Source organism: Phoenix dactylifera, chromosome 10, assembly GCF_051530095.1.
Source record: "Phoenix dactylifera cultivar Ajwa chromosome 10, Ajwa_hap1_PhDact_Kaust_v1.1, whole genome shotgun sequence".
NCBI classification, from domain to species: domain Eukaryota; kingdom Viridiplantae; phylum Streptophyta; class Magnoliopsida; order Arecales; family Arecaceae; genus Phoenix; species Phoenix dactylifera.
The window spans coordinates 25,299,945-25,327,588 of NC_143199.1; the positions used below are offsets into that span (position 1 = coordinate 25,299,945).

General features: G+C 42.7%; 2 protein-coding genes across 5 annotated transcripts; both read left to right on the forward strand.

Annotated features, from left to right (window-relative positions):
• The first annotated feature begins 1,719 nt into the window (after nucleotides 1-1,719).
• Nucleotides 1,720-23,969, forward strand: LOC103707460 (beta-amylase 8-like). Of its 4 annotated transcripts, XM_088705652.2 has the most exons (10): nucleotides 1,720-2,280; nucleotides 3,298-3,522; nucleotides 4,147-4,221; nucleotides 11,372-11,575; nucleotides 20,299-20,493; nucleotides 20,930-21,094; nucleotides 22,031-22,291; nucleotides 22,798-23,010; nucleotides 23,133-23,355; nucleotides 23,658-23,969. In XM_088705652.2, the coding sequence occupies exons 1-10, from the start codon at nucleotides 1,861-1,863 to the stop codon at nucleotides 23,684-23,686; spliced, it is 2,010 nt and encodes a 669-aa protein (XP_088561778.2). In that variant the 5' UTR covers nucleotides 1,720-1,860; the 3' UTR covers nucleotides 23,687-23,969. The 4 variants fall into 4 exon arrangements, with proteins under 4 accessions (XP_088561778.2, XP_088561779.2, XP_038971507.3 ...); XM_088705653.2 differs by lacking the exon at nucleotides 3,298-3,522; XM_039115579.3 differs by lacking the exon at nucleotides 11,372-11,575 and having other exon boundaries at nucleotides 23,658-23,822.
• Nucleotides 23,970-24,439: 470 nt separating this feature from the next.
• Nucleotides 24,440-26,299, forward strand: LOC103699757 (benzyl alcohol O-benzoyltransferase-like). The gene is made up of 2 exons (XM_008781762.5): nucleotides 24,440-25,017; nucleotides 25,241-26,299. Exons 1-2 carry the CDS (start codon nucleotides 24,580-24,582, stop codon nucleotides 26,183-26,185), a joined length of 1,383 nt encoding a protein of 460 aa, XP_008779984.4. The 5' UTR covers nucleotides 24,440-24,579; the 3' UTR covers nucleotides 26,186-26,299.
• Nucleotides 26,300-27,644: the final 1,345 nt, after the last annotated feature.

The following is a 27,644-nucleotide window of genomic DNA, read 5'->3' on the forward strand; positions in this document are numbered from 1 at the left end:
AGCCAGCACTTGGCAGCAAGAAGCTGACTAAAGAAGCTGCAATAAAAGTTAAAGTTATAGGCCAAGCTTCAAAAGAGATTCACAAGCTTAGATCGGAGATTCATGACATGTTTTTTTTTTTTAATGTAGAATCTTCTATACCCTGAATTTTCACCCAATTTTGTCCCAAGTCAATCCTTAATGCCTAAAGCCCAAAAGAACATCTCTCTTGATTTCAATGAAAACCACCATGATCGTCTAAGACTTACTCTTGAAGATTCGAGCAATTAGTTCCTTCAAAATTCTCCTGAAGTCCTTATATCATCCGCATGTAGACTTTCAATCATTATAGGAGCTAAAGTAGATGCCCTTTGTCATGAAAATGTGCGAAAAACCAAGAATCTACCAAGAGATGAGTTCAAGGAAACACCAAAAGCACGACGAAAAGTTCAAAGAAATATATGATATAGAGCAAGATAAAAGTTAAAAGGGGTGCTAACACAAGGACTTTACAGAAGGCCGCCATCTTACTACTACTCTCATCCAAGCACACTTAACTACAGAGTTTTGATTGGATCCAATGCATTCAATGGATGTGGAGCAAGAAAAATATTTAATGGTTAAGAATCTCATCCATTATTTCTTTTGAGAGAAAGCACATCCGAACATCAAGTGGGCCAAAAAAAAGCTTAAGTTGTTTAATATGATCATCAGCAAAGTCATTGCCTTTAGGATATGATAATAATAAACATCCTAGGAGGAAAGATTAAGACCATAATAGCTAGGCTGATTGGAAACCAATCGAAGGTTCTGAGAACCGTGTTCCATTATCTTTGTTCACCTGTTCAAAGGTTTGGAATCAATCTACTCATATCTATTTTCTAGGTAGTGGTAGTGGAGAATATGTAGGCCTTTGAGGCAATTCTATATTTGTGGTTAACATTGGTTGCATTGAATACGAGGAAAAGAAGTAGTAGGAGGGGATAACATAAAATGATTTATAGGTCCCTACGCTAACTATAGATTATTTTAGGATCCAATGCTGTTTAGAACCACCATAGCCGGAAAGCCGAATTTGGTCTAAAAATTTCCGAACATGGCTGAGCTTAGATTGTGTCGAAAAATAAATCGCAGACAAAATAAAACTTCATTCGATATCTAAAATTGAGTCGGGTTTGAGCCAGAGCTCTAACTCTATTATAAACACCCCACTGTACAAGATTTTTAATTTTGAATTTGTAACAAGATTTTTTTTTTTTTTTTTTTTTACATCAGCAGCTCATACTGGTCTCGCATGAGCACTGCCTTCTAAGTTAAGAGACAAAATACTCCACAGAGATGGAGGAGCAGAAACAAGTTTTCTACTAAGCTTGAAATACTGTAATTGCTGCTACGTTCAATGATACTTTTGTTTTTGTTTTGTTTTTTTTTTTATCCTAGAGTTGGTTTCTTTCTTTTCTTAATAAATCTGGGCTTTGGTCTATTTCATTAAAAAAAAGGAAAAAAAAAAATCCAAAGCACATGAACCATCCAACAAAATCCCTCTCATACATGACTTACATCGATGATTCATCCCCTTGCTGCTGGTCATCCCCAAGCTGGCCAATTACTCTCAGGCCAAGTGGCAAAGTCGGTTTAATCACACCATTCTCATTACTTTCACCCTCTCATTACCCGCAGCTCTGGTCAGAACGACAAAATGCCATCCCACACAAATATGGAAAGGAAATAAAGAATTATAAAAAGGGCTCCCCTCTTCTGATCCAAAAAACCCTCTCCATCGGTAATAAGAACGGAGAGATGGTGGAGAGGGGAAAGAGGAGGACTTGGACTTGAGATTGGGGAAAGAGGAGGGCTTGGACTTGAGGCGAGCGCCGAGCGATGAACGTGAAGCAGGACGTGGAGCAGCAGCAGCACAGCGACCACAGCTCCGATCAGTACGCCCAGCCCCCGCCCCAGCGCCGCCCACGGGGGTTCGCGGCGGCGGCGGCGGCGGCGGCAGCCGCGGGGGGTTCGGGGAAGGGGCGGAAGGAGCGGGAGAAGGAGAAGGAGCGGACGAAGCTCCGGGAGCGGCACCGGCGGGCGATCACCAGCCGCATGCTCGCCGGCCTCCGCCAGTATGGCAACTTCCTCCTCCCCGCCCGCGCCGACATGAACGACGTCCTCGCCGCCCTCGCCCGTGAGGCCGGATGGATTGTCGAGCCCGACGGCACCACCTACCGCCCCTCATCGGTCTCGCCCTCGCCCTCGGTCGCCGTCGCGGCCCCGGCGCCTCATCCTCCGCCCCCCCCTACGCAACTGGTATGCTTTCCCCTCATCCTTCTCTCGCTCTTTCGGTACAATATCACTTATTGAGAATCTCAGCTTCATGTCTTTCTATGTTGTAAAGCGGGGTTTTTACAACATAGGAAGACATGAAACGGAGATTCTCAAAGACTTTTTTTTTTTTTTTTTTGGTGGGTTGCATTTTCCTTCTCTCAGTCGCCTATTGAGGGACAGGAGGAATTCTTTCCCCTTCTTTTACTTAATCTGGATGTGGATTATATCGTGATGGGTCTGATAGGTTCCTCTGTAAAACTGGCGGGGCATAACTTTGAGTTTATCCTTACAGGATCGTTACAATTTTTTTTTTTTTTGCAAGTTAAAAAAAATTCAAGAATTATATGACTAGATTGATTGTTGGGTTTCAAGGAGAAGCCAACAATCTTTCATTTCTTTTCATCCGAACTAGTAGTAAATGGATACATTTTGGGCTATTCTTGGGAGGAATAAAAACTGTGTATTAATTAAAGATTTGTTTCCTCCAATAAAATGTTTAGAGTCAAAAAACTTGTAGATAGTTAGATGGTCACTTGTTGAATTTGGTGAGATAATGGAAACAGCATGATAAGGTAATCATTTGATGGAGACTGATAGTGAATCTTTGATAAGTTGGAATAGGATGTAAACGGGAAGCTGGCTAGAGATAGTCATTCATAGAAAACAACTTGTGCCACAGTACTTTGACTTTGTGCGATAATTTTTGGCGGAACATTTACAGAAATTACTTGACCCAGAACTTGTTTGTTATTGTCAAAATTATGGAACATACCCTGTGGGATTTGTTTCCATTGCCTTAATAATGTTGCTCATTGAGTGATGTTTGAAGCGTAAAAGAAGTTTCGGGATATGCTACTTCTTTGTGGCTTATCAATGCTAACTATTTTAGTATTACTCGATCAAACAATGTTATTCTGGACAACCTTTTTGGGCTGGATAATGTATACTACTTCATTTTCTGCATGCATGGTTGTTACCGGGTGAATCATCTGTGTGCAGGCACCATTTCCTGTTAGGTCAATTGAAAGCCCCCTCTCCACCAATTCTTTGAAGAACAGTTCCATGAAAGCGTCATTGGACTCTCAGGCATCTCTTCTCAGGATTGATGAGAGTTTATCCCCAGCATCTCTTGATTCAGTGGTTGTTGCAGAAAGAGATGCAAGGGGTGAGAAATGTGCAAATGCCAGCCCTATCAACTCACCAGAGTGTGTGGAAGCTGATCAGGTAGAAGAACATGCAGTTTTGCATCTTCTACTGATATTGGTAGGGCGGAAATAGCTGGAAGTGTTCACAAACATATGCACCAGTCATTCATGTCATCTTAATATTTCAAAATCAGCTGATATGCAAAATTAATATCCTCCATGTACAAGCAAATTTATTGTTTTATGACAATAAGCATATGATGGAAAATATTGCACGTGGAGGCCTCATGAAAGAAAGTTTGAATTGCTCGAGTACCTCGACAGGCCTGATGATGGTTGGCTTTTGGATAACATGCTGATTGTGATCTGTGGTCAATAACATGAAATAGAATTTATGATTCAATGCAATGTTCACAACAACATTAACAACATAAAAGCAAGCTGTATCCAATCATGCAGGCTTTGCCAGAGCCTACAAAATGACTTACTTTAATATGTCTGAAACTTGAACACTGCCCCCGACTTATATCAACAAGATGATTTTTGTTTATTTTTTTTATATGTTGTTAGAAACTACTGCTGACTATTGGAGCCAAACTGCTGTCCTTCTGCCCCAGGCCTTTGATGATGTATGTGGATACTATTACCTAGAATTTGTTTTACATTCTAACATATTTTACTTTTGTTGATGGTTAAACTTCAGTTGATGCGGGATTCTGCAGAGGGTGAAGGTGGTTTTGGTGAAACTCCATATATTCCAGTTTATGCAATGCTTCCTGTAAGTAGCCAGCGCCATCTTCTTTTGATTTTTTTTTTCCCTGCAACAATGGAATACCATTATGTAGAGTATTTCTTCCAGCATTTATTCTTTCGTCTTTTGTCATGTGAACTTAATGTCCCAAACTTTCATTCCCAAAACTATTCTCATGCATCTCATGTGAACCACGTCATGAATAGCAAATCATATGAAACTGTCCGTTTCCTTGAGCTACAAAATGCACTCGAACAAAGCTATGGAGATGTAACCTATTGTACACTCCGGTGGAGTGATTGGATAGATCCAGCCTGTTGACTTTTCAGAACTGTACATTGTATAGCTATTCTTACACAAGTAAGCAGAAAGAACCTGTAATGGCAAAAATCACCTCCAGAGAAGGTAGGTGAGTAGCATGTGTTGATGACCTTATTTTGCAAATTAAGTGTTTACATTTCCATTAAAATTTGAATCCCCAGGTCTCAAATTCAGATGTCCATATCCATCTCTCTACATATTGCACCATTCTCCTCTCATTGAGCACTCACTTTCATGTCAGATGTGGCTTTGGCCTCTACTTGGGCAGGATGTTCAACTCCAAAACTCAGCATAGGTTCATGAAATTTCAGGTTCATTTTAATGTAGCTCTAGTGATAGGGTTAGTAAGAAGAAAAAAAGAGGAAATTATATATCATTAGAAGTAAAAGAAGAACAGATGAGAATAGAGAGGTGAAATCCACCACAAGAATTTCACTTACAATTTTTTAAAATCTCCCTTGGACCTATACAAGAAGACATCTAATTGACTCAAAATATTGTCTTAATAGAATCAAGATATTAGAATATGTTGCTGGAAATTGGACCCGGGGGCCGCCGCGAAACCAGGGGAGGAGGAGCTCCGCCGCAGGGACGGTGGTCGGCGGTGCGCCGGCTGGTGGCGTCCTCCTGGAGGGTGTAAGTCCTGCAAAAAAGCCGGTGGCCGGGCTTTCCGGCGCCGGCCCTCCGATGCTTAAGTCAGAGGGGGCTAGTATGTGGAGAGAGCAAGGAAGAGATATGTGGAGAAGATGAAGAGAATATTAAGCTCAATTGTGTCTGTGCTGTTTACTTGTGTTTGTTTCGGGTCCCCCCCCTCTTTCCTCCCAGGCTCCCTTTTATAGAAGGATTTTATGTTACCTGGGAGGTGACAGGGGAGTTTGTTCTCTTTTGTAATAATTGGGCACGATTTGGCCCATTAATGGCGTAGTGGAGAATAAGGCCGAATCAGGCCGGAGTCAGGGAGTTGTCGCGGTTGATCAGACCCGTTGGAGTGGTTGAACCGTCGGCCGTATGGGCCTGGGTTTCGTGGATGGTAAGTGCATTTATTGCCGAGTGAACCGGCGGTCAGGGAGAGCCATACGCTCTGATGGTTCAGTGATTCGGAGATCATCTTGAGCCGTGTTCATTAAATGACTGAGGGCTCTGGAGACTTGAGGAAGTCTCATGCATTAATGATAGGTCGTGCCAAAATACCTGCGGGGATCTTGTGCCTTGACGGCTCAGAGATAGCGGTAGGTGGCAGGTTGTAGTGGAGTTGTGTATCTAGTTGTCAGATCCTTTGGAGGGTTAGGCGGAGATTGGATATTTGGCTAAGGCATGGGCTCGGCGGGGTTGCCTTTCTGGTCGGCGCTCTCTGGTCTCGGCCTTCTGGTCTCGGCTTTCTGGTCTCGGCTCTCTGGTCTCGGCCTTCTGGTCTCGGCCGATGAGCTCGAGAGCGGAAGAGCCCGATCACTCGGATGAGCTTGAGAGCCGAAGAGCCCAATCACTTGGATGAGCTCGAGCTTGCTGACGGATTTGGGTGCTATAATTGCATTTGTGGGGTGGTCCATTTTTCCACCAACACTACCCCCGACTTCCGAGTTCGAGCTGCTTTTTGGCTCGGACGAAGGAAGTAGTCCAGTCGTCGATCGTCCTGTAATATAGCCAAATATGTATAGAGATGTACGTGCCAAGTAGGTTGTACCTCTCATGCAGTTGGAGTTAAAGCGCTCCAGGTTGACTCAGCGGCCTTCTTTGGCCTTGTCTGTTGGCGATCAAGCCGAAATCGAGGCGAGCTCGATGTTTGATGGAGATCGGGCCGAGCTCGATGGTCGATGGAGAACGAGCCGAGCTCGTTGGTCGATGGAGAACGAGCCGAGCTCGTTGGTAATTAACAACCAAGAATGAAAATAATTGAGATTATGTAAAGGCATTAATTGAATGAGTACCTGGTACTGAAGACGCTTTTTCTGCTCGGAGTCCGTTCTTTGGGGGCGTCGGCAGAGAGATCCAAGAATAGGTAAGATAATGTAAAAACATTAAATAAATGGGTACCTTGTACCGTGAGCGTTCCTACGCCGAGGCGACTGAAGACGCTCCTCTGCTCGGGGTCCGTTCTTTGAGGACGTCGGCAGAGAGATCCAAGAATAAGTAAGATAATGTAAAAACATTAAATAAATGGGTACCTTGTACCGTGAGCGTCCTTACGCTGAGGCGACTGAAGACGCTCCTCTGCTCGGGGTCCGTTCTTTGAGGACGTCGGCAGAGAAATCCAGCGATGGAGAACGAGCCGAGCTTATTGGCTGAAGTCGGTGGAGAACGATCCGAGCTTGTCTGGTCAATGAAGACCACATCCCAACGTATCGGGGCATTCCGATGAATCGGGGCATCTCGACGTCTCGAGGCATCCCGGCCGAGGTCGGGGTAGGAGAACGAGCCGAGCTCGTTGGCCGATGGAGCACGAGCCGAGCTCGTCGGTGGAAGTCGATGGAGAACGAGCCGAGCTCGTCTGGTCACTTAAGACCGCATCTCGACGTCTCGAGCCATCCCGACGGATCGGGGCATCCCGACGTCTCGGGGCATCCTGACCGTGGTCAGGGTAGGAGAACGAGCCGAGCTCGTTGGCCGATGGAGCACGAGCCGAGCTCGTCGGTGGAAGTCGATGGAGAACGAGCCGAGCTCGTCTGGTTACTTAAGACCGCATCTCGACGTCTCGAGCCATCCCGACGGATCGGGGCATCCCGACGTCTCGGGGCATCCTGACCGTGGTCAGGGTAGGAGAACGAGCCGAGCTCGTTGGCCGATGGAGCACGAGCCGAGCTCGTCGGTGGAAGTCGATGGAGAACGAGCCGAGCTCGTCTGGTCACTTAAGACCGCATCTCGACGTCTCGAGCCATCCCGACGGATCGGGGCATCCCGACGTCTCGGGGCATCCTGACCGTGGTCAGGGTAGGAGAACGAGCCGAGCTCGTTGGCCGATGGAGCACGAGCCGAGCTCGTCGGTGGAAGTCGATGGAGAACGAGCCGAGCTCGTCTGGTCACTTAAGACCGCATCTCGACGTCTCGAGCCATCCCGACGGATCGGGGCATCCCGACGTCTCGGGGCATCCTGACCGTGGTCAGGGTAGGAGAACGAGCCGAGCTCGTTGGCCGATGGAGCACGAGCCGAGCTCGTCGGTGGAAGTCGATGGAGAACGAGCCGAGCTCGTCTGGTCACTTAAGACCGCATCCCGACGTCTCGGGGCATCCCGACGTCTCGGGGCATCCTGACCGTGGTCAGGGTAGGAGAACGAGCCGAGCTCGTTGGCCGATGGAGCACGAGCCGAGCTCGTCGGTGGAAGTCGATGGAGAACGAGCCGAGCTCGTCTGGTCACTTAAGACCGCATCTCGACGTCTCGAGCCATCCCGACGGATCGGGGCATCCCGACGTCTCGGGGCATCTTGACCGTGGTCAGGGTAGGAGAACGAGCCGAGCTCGTTGGCCGATGGAGCACAAGCCGAGCTCGTTAACCTGAAAATAGATAAAATATTAAATTTATTTGAAGCCAAAATGGTGTCCTGTACCTTTTGGAGATATTTTGATGGCTCTCGAGCTTCGAAGTCCCTCAGGACTTGATTCAGCACTGGCCTTCTTTGGCTCGATTTTCTAGGAGGTGTTTTGCGCTCGGGTTTCTGAGCTCGGTCTGCATGAGCTTGGCGGGGGCTTCAGTGATGGCGACGCTCTGAAAGGGGAGCAATGTCGCAGGCGCCGTCCCAAGGAGGGAGTACATGCTGGTTTCTTGCTTGCTGCCGGAAGACAGAAGACTTGGAAGGATAATGGGATTTAATGGGGCTGTACCCTTTGTCACAGAGGCTTACAATCCCATTTTAAAGCTCCATAACTCTCCTTCTCCAGACCTCAGCTTTTATTTCTCCTTCTCCCCAACTCGTTGACGTGAGACTTGGACTACTACTTCTCACTGGTGGCCCCCACATACGTCGTTGCAGCGGGAGCCATGCCTGATTCGAGATGGCTCGGGAGTCGGGAGAAAGTTTCTTCCTCTGCTTAACATGATTCCGTGGAGGTGGCACAGGAGGGGCCTCCACTTGTTGCAGGCTTTGGGCTGCAATGGCTAGCGCTTGGACTTGCTGCACTAGCGCATCGAAGTGCTCGAGTTGGACTTGTGGAACTTGATCTACCGGAGATCTTGGTGGTGAATTCTGGACTGAGCGTTTGGGACTTGGAGCATGATACTCGAAGGGGAAGCCCGCTTGTAGGGGGCTCCGGTTGAACTGGAGCCGGAGGAAGCGGTGCCGTCGGGACGCCCCTGGGTTGCAAGCCTTGAACAGCGGTAGCCAAGGCTTGCACCTGTTGCACCAGGGCATCAAACTGCTCCGGCCGAACTTGAGGGGTTGACTCGGCCGGAGGTGGCGAGTTCTGGACAGAGTGTTCAGGACTAAGTGGAGGACGTCGAGAGGCGTTGGAAGCCCCTTTACTTCTTAGTTTCCCTTCCTCTAGCGCCAACTGTTGCTGGAAATTGGACCCGGGGGCCGCCGCGAAACCAGGGGAGGAGGAGCTCCGCCGCAGGGACGGTGGTCGGCGGTGCGCCGGCTGGTGGCGTCCTCCTGGAGGGTGTGAGTCCTGCAAAAAAGCCGGTGGCCGGGCTTTCCGGCGCCGGCCCTCCGATGCTTAAGTCAGAGGGGGCTAGTATGTGGAGAGAGCAAGGAAGAGATATGTGGAGAAGATGAAGAGAATATTAAGCTCAATTGTGTCTGTGCTGTTTACTTGTGTTTGTTTCGGGTCCCCCTCTCTTTCCTCCCAGGCTCCCTTTTATAGAAGGATTTTATGTTACCTGGGAGGTGACAGAGGAGTTTGTTCTCTTTTGTAATAATTGGGCACGATTTGGCCCATTAATGGCGTAGTGGAGAATAAGGCCGAATCAGGCCGGAGTCAGGGAGTTGTCGCGGTTGATCAGACCCGTTGGAGTGGTTGAACCGTCGGCCGTAGTGGGCCTGAATTTCGTGGATGGTAAGTGCATTTATTGCCGAGTGAACCGGCGGTCAGGGAGAGCCATACGCTCTGATGGTTCAGTGATCCGGAGATCGTCTTGAGCCGTGTTCATTAAATGACTGAGGGCTCTGGAGACTTGAGGAAGTCTCATGCATTAATGATAGGTCGTGCCAAAATACCTGCGGGGATCTTGTGCCTTGACGGCTCAGAGATAGCGGTAGGTGGCAGGTTGTAGTGGAGTTGTGTATCTAGTTGTCAGATCCTTTGGAGGGTTAGGCGGAGATTGGATATTTGGCTAAGGCATGGGCTCGGCGGGGTTGCCTTTCTGGTCGGCGCTCTCTGGTCTCGGCCTTCTGGTCTCGGCTTTTTGGTCTCGGCTCTCTGGTCTCGGCCTTCTGGTCTCGGCTGATGAGCTCGAGAGCGGAAGAGCCCGATCACTCGGATGAGCTTGAGAGCCGAAGAGCCCAATCACTTGGATGAGCTCGAGCTTGCTGACGGATTTGGGTGCTATAATTGCATTTGTGGGGTGGTCCATTTTTCCACCAACAGAATACAATCAATTACCAGACTTGGACTCTTTCTAACGAAATTTATTTTAAATAGGACTCCAAAATGACTAATACATTGTCTTTCCTAATCAAAAGGATTTTCTTACTGTTTAATACTCGAAGTATTGAGAATTTTGAAATCAACTTAGATTAATCATATTACTAATCTTTAGACCTCATGTGAATCTTTAAGTATGTAAGATTGAAAAACCCTAAAATTTGATTAACGCCGCATTCTCTTGCCGTGATACAGCACCAAATGTAGACAACATGTCTTGGATTGAAACTGAAATTTGCTTATTGCAGCAATTGTCTTGGAGGTTGTAGTTTTGCCAACATTTCCTAGTTATCAGAGAATATAACTATTAACCACACTAATGATAGGTTAAATGCTTGTCCAATGAGGCTCGACTTGTAGGTGTGCGAGTGCCAAATATTGTGTGGATCTTTATGTGGCACAATCAATTTGTTTCTAAGTTTGTGATTGCCATCTTGTAAAAGACCTGTTTTCAAAGAAGATTGTAACTCATTCAACTAGTAGGAATTTCTTCTCTATTAATGATATCCAACTTGCAATTAGAGCCTCACAAAAAGACAAGTTGCATGAAACTTGCTTTGATACTAAACTAATCCAGGCAAAGCAGGACTTGACAAAGTAATAGCAACAATGACTCCCAATCATCAGCCAAATTCTTGAATAAAAAAATTTGGGAAAATACATTGAAATATAAATTATTTGTCCAGCACCGAGGCAACAAATCTATGGATATTGCTATCCTTCACTCATGGCAGCGGAGGATTGGATGTGACCGTAAGTTGTCTCCTTAAAGCCCTAATTTGTTCAGTCTTTCTTGCACAAGCAGCAATCCCAAAACCTGAAACTGCAAGGCTACATAAGAAGAATGCGCGCGCGCGCGCGTGTGTGAGAGAGAGAGAGATCCCCTGCATGCCACAAGAATGCTCTTTTTTTGCAAAGTGTATGCTTTTATTTCCATATTGCTACTAACAAGTTATAAACCGAAATACGCGCGCGCGCATGTGTGTGTGTGTGTGTGTGTGTGTGTGTGTGTGAGAGAGAGAGAGAGAGAGAGAGAGATCCCCCGCATGCCACAAGAATGCTCTTTTTTCTGCAAAGTGTATGCTTTTATTTCCATATTGCTACTAACAAGTTATAAACGGAAATACTTCTTGAATCCCATCATTTCCCGGCATTCCTTTATCATTCCTTTTTTTCTCCTCTTTATAAATTGCACCATTGACAATTTACTTCCATGATAAAATATTAAATTTGCTTGCCATCTCTAGATTGCATGTAATCAATTCTAGGTTGCAACTTTTGTAGACTAGCATTATCAACAGTTATTGCCATCTAGTGGACCCAGAAGCCACGCGACAAGAACTAAGGCATCTGAAGTCTTTAAATGTTGATGGAGTGGTTGTAGATTGTTGGTGGGGAATTGTGGAAGGCTGGTGTCCACACAAATATGAATGGTCTGGTTACAGAGACCTATTTAATATCATTCGAGAGTTTGAGCTGAAATTGCAGGTCAGACTTCAAAATGCTTGTTATTATTTATGACGTACACCTGTGCAAAATTTCTATTCATATTTTTGCTTTTCATCAGCACTTTTGCTAAAATGTGTTATTATAGGTTTATCTATTAATGCCATCATCAAAAGTCCTTTTGGCACCAAAATTGATAGCTAGCAATTATGTTGTGTGTAAAAGTTTGTATCAGTAAATGTTGGTGTTAGATGATCGGAAGCCTTGTCCTACATAAGTAGCTTCAATAGAAGTATAGAACAATGACTGCTCTTGTTGGGATTGGGAGGTAACAACAAACAAGATAATTAAAGCACAACGGAATCAACAACTCTCCCACCTTGTGTAAACCTGTTAGAAAACAAACAACTAGAGCCAATCCACCTAATATATATATATATCAAGGCATTCGCAAATACTTAGCTGATCAGAAAAATAAAAACACAAAAGGAACACCAAATTTTTACGTGGAAAACCTCCCCAATGTGGAGAGTAAAAACCACGGGACCGTAGTCCACCCAAAAACTTCCACTATCAACAAATAATGGGTATACAATCTGTTCTCTCTAGCCAAAACTAGAGGCATATATCACCACATAATCTCAAGAACAATATTCTTGGCAAACATCAATTATAAGAGAGAAAGATTGAGAAGATCTCACATAAACAGCAGCCACGTTTCTGAAAAAATCTGACTATGATAGAAGACTGCAAATGGCGATCACACCGTACAGATTGAAGAACCACGTGTTGCGAACCTTCTGTCCAAATTTCAGCTCGATCGGACCACGGATCACCTCCCGATCGTCGTTTGATCAAGACTGCGCGCTGAATATCAATTCTGCATCTTCTCCCCTGCCTCCCTCTATTTTTAATTCGTGGAAGACGGCTCACATACCCTGCATTCTCAACATAAAAGGTTGCCCTAATGGGCCTCACGTTTTGGGCCAAAAATAGTCCAACCAAATAGGCTAAAACTAATTAATTTAGCCCACATTTGTTGGGCTAAGTCTCCTCCAACATAGGAGGGATAACCCAACAAATCTCCCCCTCCCGACTATGTAGAGGGATTCACCATCCCGGAGATCAATCGACATACCTCAAGCTTTTCTCTTGGCAAAGACTTCGTCAACATATCAGAACCATTGTCATCTGTATGAATTTTTTCAAGTTCCAACAGCTTAGAACTCAGAACATCTCGAATCCAATGGTATCTCACATCTATATGCTTCGATCTTGAATGAAAGGTAGAGTTTTTACCAAGATGGATAGCACTCTGATTATCACAATATAACACATAGTGCTCTTGCTTGAAACCAAGCTCCTCAATATATTTTCTCAACCATAGCAACTCTTTACATGATTCTGTTGCTGCAATGAACTCTGCTTCAGTGGTAGAAAGTGCAACACACTTCTGTAACTTTGATTGCCACGCCACGGCTCCTCCTGCAAAAGTAATTAGATAACCTGAAGTAGATCTGCGAGTATCAACATCTCCAGCCATATCTGCATCTGTGTAACCAACTAGCATAGGTTTCTCACATCCAAAGCTAAGTTTCAAACTGGACGTACCTCGAAGATATCTCATAATCCACTTCACTGCATTCCAATGCTCTCTTCCTGGATTTGAAAGAAAACGACTAACTGTGCCAACTGCATGAGCCATGTCTGGTCTTGTACACACCATTGCATACATCAAACTTCCTACCGCTGAAGAATATGGAACTTTCTGCATGTCTTTCTTTTCTTCATCTGTAGAAGGACACTGTTTAGTGCTCAATTTAAAGTGAGTAGCAAGAGGAGTACTAACCACTTTAGCTTTGTTCATATTAAACTTCTGAAGCACTTTCTCAATGTACTTTTCTTGTGACATGTACAACTTCTTAGCATCTCTGTCTCGATTAATCCTTATGCCAAGGATCTGTTTTGCTGACCCTAAGTCTTTCATAGCAAAAGACTTATTTAATTGCTTCTTCAACCTATCAATCCGAGAAGCATTCTTGCCAACAATCAACATGTCATCAACATAAAGTAACAAAATAATAAAATCATCATCATCAAATTTCTGCACAAAAACACAATGGTCAGAAATTGTCTTCTTGTAACCATGCTCCCCCATAACTGACTCAAATTTCTTGTACCATTGTCTCGGTGCCTGCTTCAAGCCATAAAGACTTTTCTTTAATCTGCATACATAATCCTCTTTTTCTTTTTCCTCGAAACCTTCTGGCTGCTCCATATAAATTTCTTCCTCTAAGTCACCGTGAAGGAAAGCAGTCTTGACATCCATCTGCTCAATCTCTAGATCAAGACTAGCTGCTAAACCGAGAACAACTCGAATAGATGACATCTTCACAACTGGAGCAAATATTTCATTAAAATCAACACCTTTTCTTTGGCTGAATCCCTTGACAACCAATCTAGCTTTATACCGTGGACATGATGAGTGTTCTTCTTGCTTCACTCTGTACACCCACCTATTCTTCAAAGCTCTTTTGCCTTTAGGCAACTTTACTAACTCAAAGGTGTGATTTTCATATAGTGACTTCATTTCATCCTTCATGGCCTCAATCCATTCTTTCTTGTGTTCATCTTCCATCGCTTCTTCATAATTTTCGGGTTCTCCCCCATCAGTAAGTAGCACATATTCATTAGTTGAATACCGTGTGGAAGGTTGTCTATTTCTATTAGACCTCCTAATTAGTTGAGCTGGAACATCTGGTTCTTGCAACTGATTATCAGCATCATTATTTGCTTCAGTCTGTATGGGAGCATTTTCATTCACATCAACTGCATCTGGCTGGTCATTCTGCAACTCATCAGCATTTTCTGGCACTGGTGTTGGTGCTATAGGAACTGGATCCAAGTCTATCATGTCATCACTATACTGTGGCTCTGTCTTATCTGCTTTCTCAATGTCCTGTATGGTTTGATCTTCCATGAACACGACATCACGGCTTCTAATAAGCTTTTTGCTAACTGGATCATAAAACTTGTACCCAAAATTATCCTGACCATACCCTAAAAATATGCACTGTCTAGTTTTGGCATCAAGTTTGGACCTTTCATCTTTGGAAATATGCACAAATGCCTTGCATCCAAAGACATGAAGATGATCATAAGAAACATCTTTACCTGTCCAGACTCTGTTTGGCACATCAAACTGCAAGGGAACACAAGGTGTGAGATTCAATACATGTACAACTGTACTCAAAGCCTCACCCCAAAAGGATCTTGGCAACCCTGCTTGTGAAAGCAAACATCTGACTCTCTCCACCAATGTCCTATTCATTCTTTCTGCCAAACCATTCAATTGAGGTGTCTTCGGAGGTGTTTTCTGATGCCGAATACCCTGTTCTCGACAATAATCATCAAATGGACCTGAGTATTCTCCTCCATTATCTGTTCGGATACATTTCAGCTTTCTCCCTGTTTCTCTCTCAACCGAGGCCTGAAACTGTTTGAAAACATCCAATACATGATCCTTTGTCTTTAAGGTGTAAACCCACATCTTTCTTGATTGATCATCAATGAATGTCACAAAATAACGAGCACCACCAAGTGTCATTGTCTTCATTGGACCACAAACATCTGAATGCACCAGATCAAGTGCATTTGGTTTTCTGGAAGGAGGGGATGCTTTGAAGGAAACTTTGTTCTGCTTACCTGCTAAACAGTGAGCACAATTTCTTAGATGAGTACTCTTCACTCCATGTAGTAGTCCTTTCTTAGCCAACATCGATAAGCCTTTCTCACTCATGTGACACAGTCTCTTGTGCCATAACTCAACTGTATCTTCATTCTCCACTGCATTGATAGTGGTTCTGGAGAGCCCTGTCTGTAACAAGTATAAAGTTGAGTGCTTTTTACCTGTAGCCACAACCAAAGCTCCTTTAGTGAGCTTCCATCTACCATCAGAGAAAGTATTGCAGAATCCTTCATCATCAAGTCTACCCACAGAAAGTAGGTTGTAACGGATGTCGGGAATATGTTTCACATTTTTAAGAACCAACTTTGTGCCATTGTTGGTTTCTAAACAAACATCGCCTACACCGACAACTTTGGCTATGCCACTATCTCCCATTTTTACAACCCCAAAATCACCAGCTATATAGGTTGAAAAGAGATCCCTCCGCGATGTAGCATGAATAGAAGCACCACTGTCAACTACCCAGCTCATCTCATGACATGCAAGATTAACAACATCAACATCACAAGCAATAAGAAAGTTTTCAATAATAGAAACCTGATCTTTATCATTATCATCTTTCTTCTTATCTGTATCTTTGTTTTGCTTGTTTTCCCTCTTCAGCTTCCGACAATACTTCTTGATATGCCCCTTTCCACCACAATGATAACACTCAACATTAGCGAATTTATTGGACTTACTTCTGGTCTTGCCTCTGTACTTCGAATCTCTGCTTTTACTTCTCCCCCTCGTCTCAGTAACTAAGACATCTGACTGTGAAGAGGAACCCTGTGATTTTCGTCTCATCTCTTCATTCAGAATACTACTCTTAGCTAAATCCATTGAGATAACACCATTCGGGGCTGAGTTAGATAATGTTGTTCTCACTGTCTCCCACGAGTTCGGCAGAGTGCCTAGAAGCCATAATCCCTGTACCTCATCATCAAAATTGATACCCATTGTGGCCAATTGATTAATGATCCCTTGGAATGTATTCAAATGATCTGTCATAGGAGTTCCATCCTGATACCTCAAGGACATCATTTGCTTTATAAGGAACAATTTATTATTTCCAGTTTTTCGGGCATACAATTGTTCAAGCTTGGTCCATAAACTGCGTGCATGTGTCTCTCCACTAATATGATTCAAAACATTGTCATCTACCCATTGCCTGATATATCCACACACTTGTCGATGGAGCAATTTCCACTCCTCTTCAGTTTTATCATCAGGTTTCATAGTAGAAAATACCGGTTGATGATAACCTTTCACATAGAGAAGATCTTCCATCTTTTCTTTCCATGTATGATAATTAGTACCATTCAGATTAATCATTCTAGCAGTATTTGTTTCCATTGTTCACACAAGATAAAACAATTCAACAACCTCGCTCTGATACCACTTGTTGGGATTGGGAGGTAACAACAAACAAGATAATTAAAGCACAACGGAATCAACAACTCTCCCACCTTGTGTAAACCTGTTAGAAAACAAACAACTAGAGCCAATCCACCTAATATATATATATATATCAAGGCATTCGCAAATACTTAGCTGATCAGAAAAATAAAAACACAAAAGGAACACCAAATTTTTACGTGGAAAACCTCCCCAATGTGGAGAGTAAAAACCACGGGACCGTAGTCCACCCAAAAACTTCCACTATCAACAAATAATGGGTATACAATCTGTTCTCTCTAGCCAAAACTAGAGGCATATATCACCACATAATCTCAAGAACAATATTCTTGGCAAACATCAATTATAAGAGAGAAAGATTGAGAAGATCTCACATAAACAGCAGCCACGTTTCTGAAAAAATCTGACTATGATAGAAGACTGCAAATGGCGATCACACCGTACAGATTGAAGAACCACGTGTTGCGAACCTTCTGTCCAAATTTCAGCTCGATCGGACCACGGATCACCTCCCGATCGTCGTTTGATCAAGACTGCGCGCTGAATATCAATTCTGCATCTTCTCCCCTGCCTCCCTCTATTTTTAATTCGTGGAAGACGGCTCACATACCCTGCATTCTCAACATAAAAGGTTGCCCTAATGGGCCTCACGTTTTGGGCCAAAAATAGTCCAACCAAATAGGCTAAAACTAATTAATTTAGCCCACATTTGTTGGGCTAAGTCTCCTCCAACATAGGAGGGATAACCCAACAGCTCTATCTGTGAACAATAAAATATTGAACTCTTGATCTACCAATGAAAAGATCTTGATTTGCATGTTTTATGCCATGATGCACTAGATCCACATTGGATGGTTTACTGAATTGCATCTTAACAAACCCCTTTTTTGAAATTTAACATAACATATTGGACAACTTCGTTTGGTGGTGGTTGGGGCATTTCATGAGGAGAATGTTACGAATGCTGGAGCACTCTAAGGTTTGGCAAAATCAAGAATTAGAAAACGTTTAGCCCCACTATTTGAATTTATGTGAATTCACATTGTTTTTAGTTAATTATTATATCTTATCTGTTGTAGACTAAGTGGATGAATAAATTCTTCTACGATGTGGTGACCGAGTCTCTTCTCACCACTCCAGGATAATTTACATGGAAAACAAAATGTAAAATAAGCATTGGTGTTGGGTTTGCATATCCAACATTTACAGGTAGGAAGGACATTTGATGTTTCCAAATGTTTAAAAGAAAGAAGGCTATTCTTTTTTTTTTCTTTTTTTTTTTTTAAATTTTTGGATGGGGGAGTGGAGGAGGAACATAGGGCATGTGAACTTGGACCTTCACACTGCAAGATGGAATTTAAGAGGTTCCTCCTTTGACTTTTTGTTTTGCACATAATACATAGTAAAAGAAGAGCAGCAAGAAATCTCTCGGAAGCATAGAGATGAAGATTTAAAATAGCAAAAACATGTGGCTTCTAGGGCAAACACCCACATCTAACAGCTTATTGAAATATTTTTAGGTCAACACATTAGCACACAAAATGAAGAATCGCAAGCAACCACTCATTGAAGTATCGAGGTGAAGATTTAATGATTGCGGGAAAAACGTGGATCCTAGAACAAACACTCACATCTGTCAGCTAATCGAAACACCTATTCCTCAACATGATGGATGATAGTTTTGGAAAGAGGATCTAGTTGAGAAATATAGTAAATGGCTAAGGCTAACATAGTCAGGAAGCATCCAAAACACAGCAGTCAAAATAAAAAAAATCAATACAACATTTAACCCCATAATGAAAATGTTAAAAGAAAACCTTTAGAAATAAACAGATGATATAATAGTAATGGCAACATTTTGAGAGAAGGTTTTCCCTTGTGAATAAATGGTGATTTAAAGATATACACAAGAAAATGTTATGTTCAACTAATTAAGATATATAAATTAGACAATGTAAAAATTTTAGGTTAGAATGGGATTGAACTGTGTGAGTACTGTCCGTCGAGAAGGACACACCCCTCAATACATGGCATATTTGGTGATCTTCATCGAAGATACATGTGTACAGCTATCCGATGCCTCATTTGGCTTCCTTATGACACGAATATGGAAAAATATGGAACAAAACATTTTTATAGTCACTCTTGGAGAATTTAATAGTTGAAAGTGGAAGGAGAAAAGTATTTTTGAGGATTGGATATTTTTAAGGTGGTCTTTGCAAGTGTTCTAAAATAGTGAAGAAAATTTCTTAGTGGGGAATGGAAAGATGAGGAAAATTGGATACACAAATGTTATTGTGTAGCTATGACTTAAAAGGAGTCTATGACTGTATGTAGGACTTTTCTTCTATAACCCATGTCATATTTCCCATGGGACTCCTATGCCTTGCAATGGACTGGTAAATCAGTCCACTTAAAGAGTCTTTGGACTAGAGCAACTGCACCATCAAAAAGCCAAATTAAATTAAATGATAGAAGAACTAAAATCGGAAGAACAATATAAAAATATTTTTTTGCCACAGTTTACTATTGACAGATTGAGGACAGCAAATTCAAATTAATTTAGTGGTAACAAAGGAGGCTGATGTTTACTAGAAGGATTTCAAATTTCTAGATCAAGCTGCTATGAATTAATTACTGAAAGTGATGCAGGTTAAAAGGGGATCGTAACATTACACTTAGCGAACCTCAGTCCTTCGACTCTTATGACATGTAAAGATAAAAACAGACCCAGAGTTTGAGACAGTAGAAATGGGATATTGGACATGTTCATGTGTGAGTATAGCTAGATCATATAACATTGGAGAAGGTTGTTCTATTAAGAAGCATCATCAATGGTTAAAATAAGGAAAAAAGAAGTAAGTTGTGATGGACTTGAAATTGTTTTCAGAAATCTAGTAACAGAAGAGACCATCAGGTCAAAGACAGACCCACTGTGCTTTATTACTTTAGTCAAAAAGAAACCTGATCGAGTTGATGATTAGGTGAAAAGATTCGCAGAAACTCCATAAAAATGACCCCTCAACTCCCCCTTCCCCCAACCTGCCCACCCCACCTTCTTCAATTTATATGGACTAAAGTGCTTTTAGTGTATTTTTTTCATAAAATTTGTTCTTATAGTACATAATCATCAAAACATTTAGTCTGTGTATTACATCTCTAGTCCATTGTAAAATAAATAATGCAAGTGCAAACCTTTATTTGGATGAACACTAATGAATGCTAATATGTTCTTTTCTCTCACAAAAAAAACCCTGCTAATATGTTTCAAAACCCTTAGTCAATATGACTGATGCTGTTTTCAGCATAAAAATATCTTATTGTTTTGTTCTGTAAGAAATAAATCTGTCTAAAAGAAAAAAAATAAACTTGAGACAAAAATAATGAAAAATTACTTTCTATTAGTCCATAATATTTAGAGCAGAGTGATGTAAGCAAGCATACATTTAAGTGATAGCTAGCTATCTGGTGTAAACACATTCCTATCATTAAATGGATTGTTCTCTACTTTGATGTTTTTTACTGAATCATTTTTAATTTTTCATCTAAAAATCCATAGATGGCATGTTCTGAATATCCTTAAATTGCTTGTAACTTTTCTCTTTCTAAACTTTTGCAGGTTGTAATGGCATTTCATGAGTGCGGAGGAAATGGATCTGGTGAAATGCCAATTTCCCTTCCAAAGTGGGTTCTGGAGATTGGAAAAGATAATCAGGATATATTTTTCACAGATCGTGAAGGGAGGAGGAACACAGAATGTCTTTCTTGGGGTATTGACAAGGAACGTGTATTAAAAGGAAGAACTGGCATTGAGGTATTTGATTACCATTACTGTACTTACGGTTGATATATCTTTTCATGTAGGTTCTATTAATTTTTCTTTTTCTTGGTTGAAATTTGATCCAAGGAAAATGGAAAGAGAAACTTAAACTGATTAATTAAAATATAAGGAGTAGATGTCTGTTATTTGCATTTTTTCATATCTGTGCATGTTCTTTCTGTATTTTTATTTGCTACCACAAACCTGCTTGCATGGACTCCTTTTTATTTCATCTGCCATGGGGCCTCTATAAGAAGCCATCATAATTTTTGCACTCATTGTAGTTCTAAGCTTTATGTTGTACTTGTGCAATTTTTCTTAGCTGGCTATTTTGACGTCTTATTAACATAAAATGACATTGTTTGGGTGTAGATAGGTTGAACACGTTTTGAGTCTTTACATTTGTGCTATTTGAATCTATTTTATGCAGGTTTGCTTTGACTTCATGAGAAGCTTCCGTATGGAATTCAATAAGTTATTCGAAGAGGGTTTCATTACTGCTGTTGAAATTGGACTAGGTGCTTCAGGGGAGTTGAAATACCCATCACATCCAGAAAGAATTGGATGGAGGTACCCTGGTATCGGTGAGTTTCAGGTATCTGTTTTAAGGTTAACCTTCATTTCTATTTCTCCTCTATGTGAATATTTTGATTAGTTATTCCTTAGAATTATTAAATTTTCATAACTTTCTACCAAATGCATGACAAGTGTAAAAAAAAATCCGTGAGAAATCTCCTACTAAAGCTTTCTTGCAAAGACAAATTACAGAATTCAATCCCATTATCATACATTCAAGAATTCTTCACAAAACCAGATATCTAATGACTGTAGATGAATTAGTAATTGGAAAGATCAAAAGATAGCCAATATACACAGTTACAAACTTTATTCTGTAATATTTAGTTCACATTAAAGAGCTAGATCCATCCTCTCTATAATTAGGTTTACCTGCCGGTAGAGAACTCAATCCTATAATGAATCCTAGCCATCCAGGAAACAAGGCCAATGTGACTGTAACTACAACTAGATCTTAGAGCATACTCCAACTCCTGCCACAACATAACTAAGTCAAGTAATCAACAGATAAAAAGAATTTCTTCTTTGAACTCATGGATAAAGTTTGACAGATAGCAAAGGCTAATGCCACATAAAACAACCATATCTTCTTGGTTAGAAACTCGGTTGAGTGTTTATTAGAGCTTTAGGAAGTGGTTCCATTTCTAAAATTCAAATTGTACTTGTAGATGCCTAAGGTATACTAAAGTAAACGGTGGAGTGACCATCTAGATGTCCTCTGAGTCATTTAACATATATAAGCTCTTGTTAGGTGAGTCGTAAAGTATTGAAAAAACAGACACCATCACCTAGAATAAGATTTCAACATATTGTTTTGATTTTAATATTTGGTAAAATTTATTAAAGGATTTAAGTCTTTTTAAGTGGATTGTATTCCATTACAAAAGTATATTGAAGTATTAATCAGAAACTGGAGTTATCTTTATTTTTTTTTCATTGATTTGGTCTTTGGCAGTGCTATGACAAGTACATGCAGCAGAATCTGCGACGAGCAGCAAAGTCGCGTGGACATTCATTCTGGGCCAGGGGGGCTGACAATGCTGGGCATTATAATTCAAGGCCACATGAAACTGGATTTTTCTGTGATAGAGGTGATTATGACGGCTACTATGGACGCTTTTTCCTTCATTGGTATGCACAAACCCTCATAGACCATGCAGATCAAGTATTATCGCTTGCAAACCTTGCATTTGAAGGGACACAAATAATTGTAAAGGTATCTCTAAATTATTCTGGTAATCCTTTTACTAGAGAACTAAGTGTCTCATTTCTCTTACTGGAATTTATCTGGTAAAGCTTGTTTAATTGCTTATTATCTGGATCATTTTGAAGTCGTAGGCATTTGGCTTTGGGATCTATATTTTAATCATCCACAGGTCTTTATTTAAAGCTACTTGCCACATTAATAGTAAATACATCTACAGTAGACTGATAAATGCTACAATGTATTTGATATCTTGATAATATGTTTTAAGGGCGTGAAAATGTTTACACCAACTGATTATTCCTAAATTAATAGAAATTAAGACCTAAAATATATGGATTAATGCTTGTCATATGTGGCACCATTCGCTGTGTGAGTCAATTTTAACCTGAATCCATGGGAAAACAATCTCCTGTATCATATCTCGAAGTTATTCTGTAGAAGCCAACATAAATATTTTGCTGACCACTGTGAAATTTGGTTGTGGAAGCATAATATTAACTATATTACTAATGCAGATTCCAGCTGTTTACTGGTGGTACAAGACTGCCAGCCATGCTGCAGAGCTTACAGCAGGATTCTATAATCCTACAAACCAAGATGGTTATTCTCCTATCTTTGACATGCTCAAGAAACATTCTGCAACTATGAAATTTGTCTGCTATGGGCCACCGCATTCTGCTCAGGAAAGTGATGAAGCATTGGCTGACTTAGAAGGTTTAAGTTGGCAGGTTGCAACCATTTTCTATTCTTTTCTCCTGGATCTCTGCAGCCATTTCATTATTTCTGGGTGCTGTAAGTCCTTTTCTGCTATGAATCAAGGATGGCTTTTAATTTGCATTTAATTTTCTAGGTGATGAATTCTGCGTGGGATCGTGGTTTGGCGGTAGCTGCTCAGAGCACTTTTCCATGTCATGATCGAGAGACATACATTAGAATCATAGAAAATGCAAAACCGAGAAATGATCCAGACCATCGCCACCTCTCTTTCTTCACATACCAACAGCTGACTCCTGTATTCGTGGAAAGAGAAATGTGCTTCTCAGAACTGGACAGTTTCATCAAATGCATGCATGGTATGATCTGATGCCTATCCTGGCTGTGGTTGGAACCCCCTGCATATGATGCTTTTGTAGTCAGAATTATTGAGAAATGGCAAGGGTTATTCGGTTCTCGTCTGTCACCACATTCATTCTCTTCTATGTTTAGGTGGATTTAGTCTAACTTTTAACAGCCAGCTAGCAATAGGCATTTCTAGGCACATGATTTCCCACTCCTAGAATTTTACTAACCTCTGTTATCTCACCTTCGCACTTAAAATGCGCACAAAATTCCCTTTTATTACTTAGAACCTTACTTGATAGCAATTGATCTGCAGGGGAAGTTGTCAGTGACGTCCAAGCTTAATTTCCATGCTGCAATATTTCAGATTGTCTGCGGTTAAAGGAGGGTGATAGACGGAAAGTTAACTGCCAATGTAATGACAGTCGACAGCACCTGCAGGTGTGCAATCCTTGATATTGGTTGGCTGCCCTGAAAAGCTTGTAATTCAATCAACCCAATTATTTCTTGATGCTCTCCGTTCTACCAGCCAAATATTGTCATGATTCCTTGAGGACGCTTAAACATGGAATTATGTTGTACCTTCAAGTTACTCATCTATACTACCAAAAGGAAAATTTCTTTTCCCCGTCCTTGGGATTTTTCTAGAAACGGAGCATGGAATATGCTCTTTATGAGTTATGCTCTTTACATACATACGCGCGTGTATAAAAAGATAGATAGGTAGGGAGATTTCAGTGTCATTACAATAGTTTCTTAAAATTTCTTAATAATTATTGTCCGAAACCCTACTGAAAATTCTTCTCAGCATCTTTTATGTCTTCAAAACCGCGGGCATGTTTCACGTAACGGGACCAATACTACCAACCGTTATGACCGGGCTAAGCCGAAAGGTCGGGCACGCGGGTGGACCATCTTTTTCCCATCCAGTCGGGTCAGAAAAGCAAGTCCGGCATCCCGACCGAGTCGGACGTCGATAATTTGCTAGAATAAAGCAATCAGAACACATTGACGTGGTGCTCTTAGCGCGTATCTTCCATGCAGACGCCCAAGCCATGGTGTCAAAATTACAGTCGAAATAGCCATGGCTCTACCTACCCGACCACGCCAATTCCTCTCCATAAATACAAGCAGTTAGTAGATTCGGAGCACGCATCACCTCCCACCTCCAGGCAATCAAACTTCTCAGCGTCAGCAGTTAAGCCCAAACCCCTCCTAATTAAGGTAGCAACCCCGTTATGGCATCCTCTCTGAGCTTCACGGTGTGCCGGAGGGAGCCCGTGCTCGTTGCACCGGCGAAGTCCACACCGCACGAGTTCAAACCCCTCTCGGACATCGATGACCAGGAAGGCCTGAGGTTCTACAGCTCTGGCATCCATTTCTACCGCAACGATCCCTCCAAGGAGGGCCGGGACCCGGCAACGGTCATAAAGGAGACCCTTGGGGAGGTCCTCGTGCACTACTATCCCATCGCTGGCCGGCTCCGGGAATGGCCCGGGAGGAAGCTCGTGGTGGAGTGCACCGGGGAAGGGGTGGTGTTCGTGGAGGCCGACGCCGACGTCCGGCTCGAGGACTTCGGCCATGCACCCAGTCCACCCTTTCCTTGCGTAGAGGAGCTGCTCTACGATACGGAGAGCTTCGGAAGCATCCTCGACCGCCCCTTGCTCTTTATTCAGGTACATGATTAAATCTTCGAAGCTCATGCCGAGGTTGATATAAAAAGATTGAACGCACTGGAAGCTCATGCAAGAAGTAATATAAGTATGTACATTAGTGTTAAGTGTGCAGATGACTACAAATTAAATGATAATGATAGGGTGTTGAGTTCCTCCATGAAACCAATGAGCGAGCTCTAAATAGTCCCTGCTACTCTTCCTGAAATTAATTATGCGTGATCAGGTGACGCGACTCAAATGCGGAGGCTTCATCTTCGGTCTGCGGATCAACCACACGTTCGTGGACGCGCCGGGGGTGGTGCAGTTCCTCACAGGCCTGGGGGAGATGGCGCGCGGTGCAGCTGCCCCTACCTTGACGCCGGTGTGGGAGAGAGAGCTGCTCAACGCCCGCAGCCCCCCTCGGATCACCCACGCCCACCCGGAGTACGAGTGCTTGGCCGGCACGGACGTGCTGACGACCTCCCCCCCGGCCGACATGGTGAACCGCTCCTTCTTCTTCGGCCCCAAGGAGATCTCCGCGATGAGGAAGCACGCGCCGCCGCACCTGCGCTCCACCAGCTCCAGGTTCGATCTGATCACCGCGTCCGTCTGGCGGAGCCGCACCGCCGCCCTCGGTTACGACCCCGACGACGAGGTCCGCGTCCTCTTCGTCGTGAACGCCCGCGGGCGGCGCAACCCGCCCCTGCCGTCCGGGTACTACGGGAACGCGCTCGCATTCCCGGTGGCCTCTTCGGCGGCGGGCAGGCTGAGCCGCAGCCCGCTGGGGTACGCACTGGAGCTGGTGAGGAAGGCCAAGGCCAGCGTCACGGACGAGTACATGCAGTCGGTGGCGGACCTGATGGTGCTCCGCGGGAGGCCGCACTTCGCCATGGCTCGGACCTACCTCGTGTCGGACGTGACCCGGGCCGGCTTCGAGGCGGTGGATTTCGGCTGGGGGGAGGGGGTCTACGGCGGCCCCGCCAGTGCTGGGGTCGGGGCCGTCCCCGGTGTGGCCAGCTTCTACACCTGGCACAGGAACAAGGGGGAGGAAGGCATCCTGGTGCCCATGTGTCTGCCGGGACCCGCCATGGAGAGGTTCCAGATGGAGATGGAGAGCTTGACGGAGGAGCCCGCCTTCGATCCTTACCACAACAATACCAATATTAATAATATATTCATCCATTATTAGCCATCCCATGTAACGACGAGACCTTCGCGCGAGGTCTCTCGAATCGGTGTGAGGTTTATTTGTTCGTTGAGTCCACGTATTGATAGAGTTTAATCTGAAAGTTGGATATGTGCAGAATTAGATTTGTTCGACCGTTCCGACCATTTCCAGTGAAAACACAAAACCATTTGTTCTTGGTGTTGTAATATTTTAATGGAGGTTCCCGCCGTAAACTTAGTGATTATTTGACAAGGTAATAGTTAGCAAAAGAGTTGTTCTACACCATCTGTACGTGCTTGCATATTTAAGATTAGGCTTCAACTCGAAATCGGAAAACCTTTGATTTTTTGGGCATGCTCGCATCATAGTAAAAATAAATAAATAATAAATAATATCAAATATAAATAAAATATAAAATAAAACTTAAAATGGGAGATAAATTAAGATTGGAGAGGATGAAGTTGTTAGAAAGGAAAGAAGTCGAGGAGAAATAAGTTTGTCAAAGAGAAATTATACATCTGGGGCATTAGAGAGATCTCATCGGATGTGGAAAGATGCATAACAGAAGATTTAGATTAATTATGTGCATATTTTTGTTTCCAAAAGCACCTATATCATTATCATGATATAACTTAGTTTTGTTTATGAATTGGAGACAAATTTGATGGACCCAGAGGACCATAAAGCTTTCTTTTTGATACAATGTAGATCATCTTTCAGGCATGTCGGCTGGATCAGCTTGATATTATAATTTTACAATATATTAATGGATGAAGACAAGTGAAGGTACGCGTACGAGAAAATTTTTAGCGATTTTATCTGAGGGAATATTTAACTTACAATACTAATTACTAACAATAATGTATGCGATCGTTGAATCATACTACAACTTGCTGCAAATAGATAGGAAATAATGATAAAACTCTTTATTCTAAATGTGATGTTGGATAATAAGAAGTACCCTTGAGTATAATATGATCATATTGAAGATGTAAACATAAAAATTGGTAAATTGTCAAAGTAGAGTAGATGATCTAGATGTGGTTAGAAATATGAATTTCGAAATAAAGTTTGGAACCATTGTAGCAAGTCAGTATCTCACCATAAGGTTAGTCAAGAAAACATTATTTAAGAAAATGTTTACACTCTGATTGGCCGCGGGGCTGCCGGCCGAGGTCTTATCTTTTTTTTTTTGGGGGGGTCAAAACGGCATTTTAATTCCAATAAGCCGAGGACTTATCTTTGCCACCAACTGTGGTCAGACTGAAGGATGGAAGCTATGGATGGAGCAACCCCAGTCGTAATCAACAGTCAATAAATCCATTGGGGGAACAGCGACTGACTTGCGAATGGCATGGTAGTGTTTGGCAAATAAGAAGTGGGCGTTTAGTTGGTCGACCGTGAAGACCGTCCATGATTCATTCATTCGCAAGAGAAACTATAAACTACGACTAAGAGACTTCATCAAGTCACGTCAACT

Coding starts and splice junctions, on each gene's coding strand:
- LOC103707460 (XM_088705652.2), top strand. CDS start 1,861: ATGAACGTGAAGCAGGACGTGGAGCAGCAGCAGCACAGCGACCACAGC. Junction 2,281..3,297: donor CGCCCCCCCCTACGCAACTG/GTATGCTTTCCC, acceptor ATCTGTGTGCAG/GCACCATTTCCTGTTAGGTC. Junction 11,576..20,298: donor AGTTTGAGCTGAAATTGCAG/GTCAGACTTCAA, acceptor AAACTTTTGCAG/GTTGTAATGGCATTTCATGA.
- LOC103699757 (XM_008781762.5), top strand. CDS start 24,580: ATGGCATCCTCTCTGAGCTTCACGGTGTGCCGGAGGGAGCCCGTGCTC. Junction 25,018..25,240: donor GCCCCTTGCTCTTTATTCAG/GTACATGATTAA, acceptor ATGCGTGATCAG/GTGACGCGACTCAAATGCGG.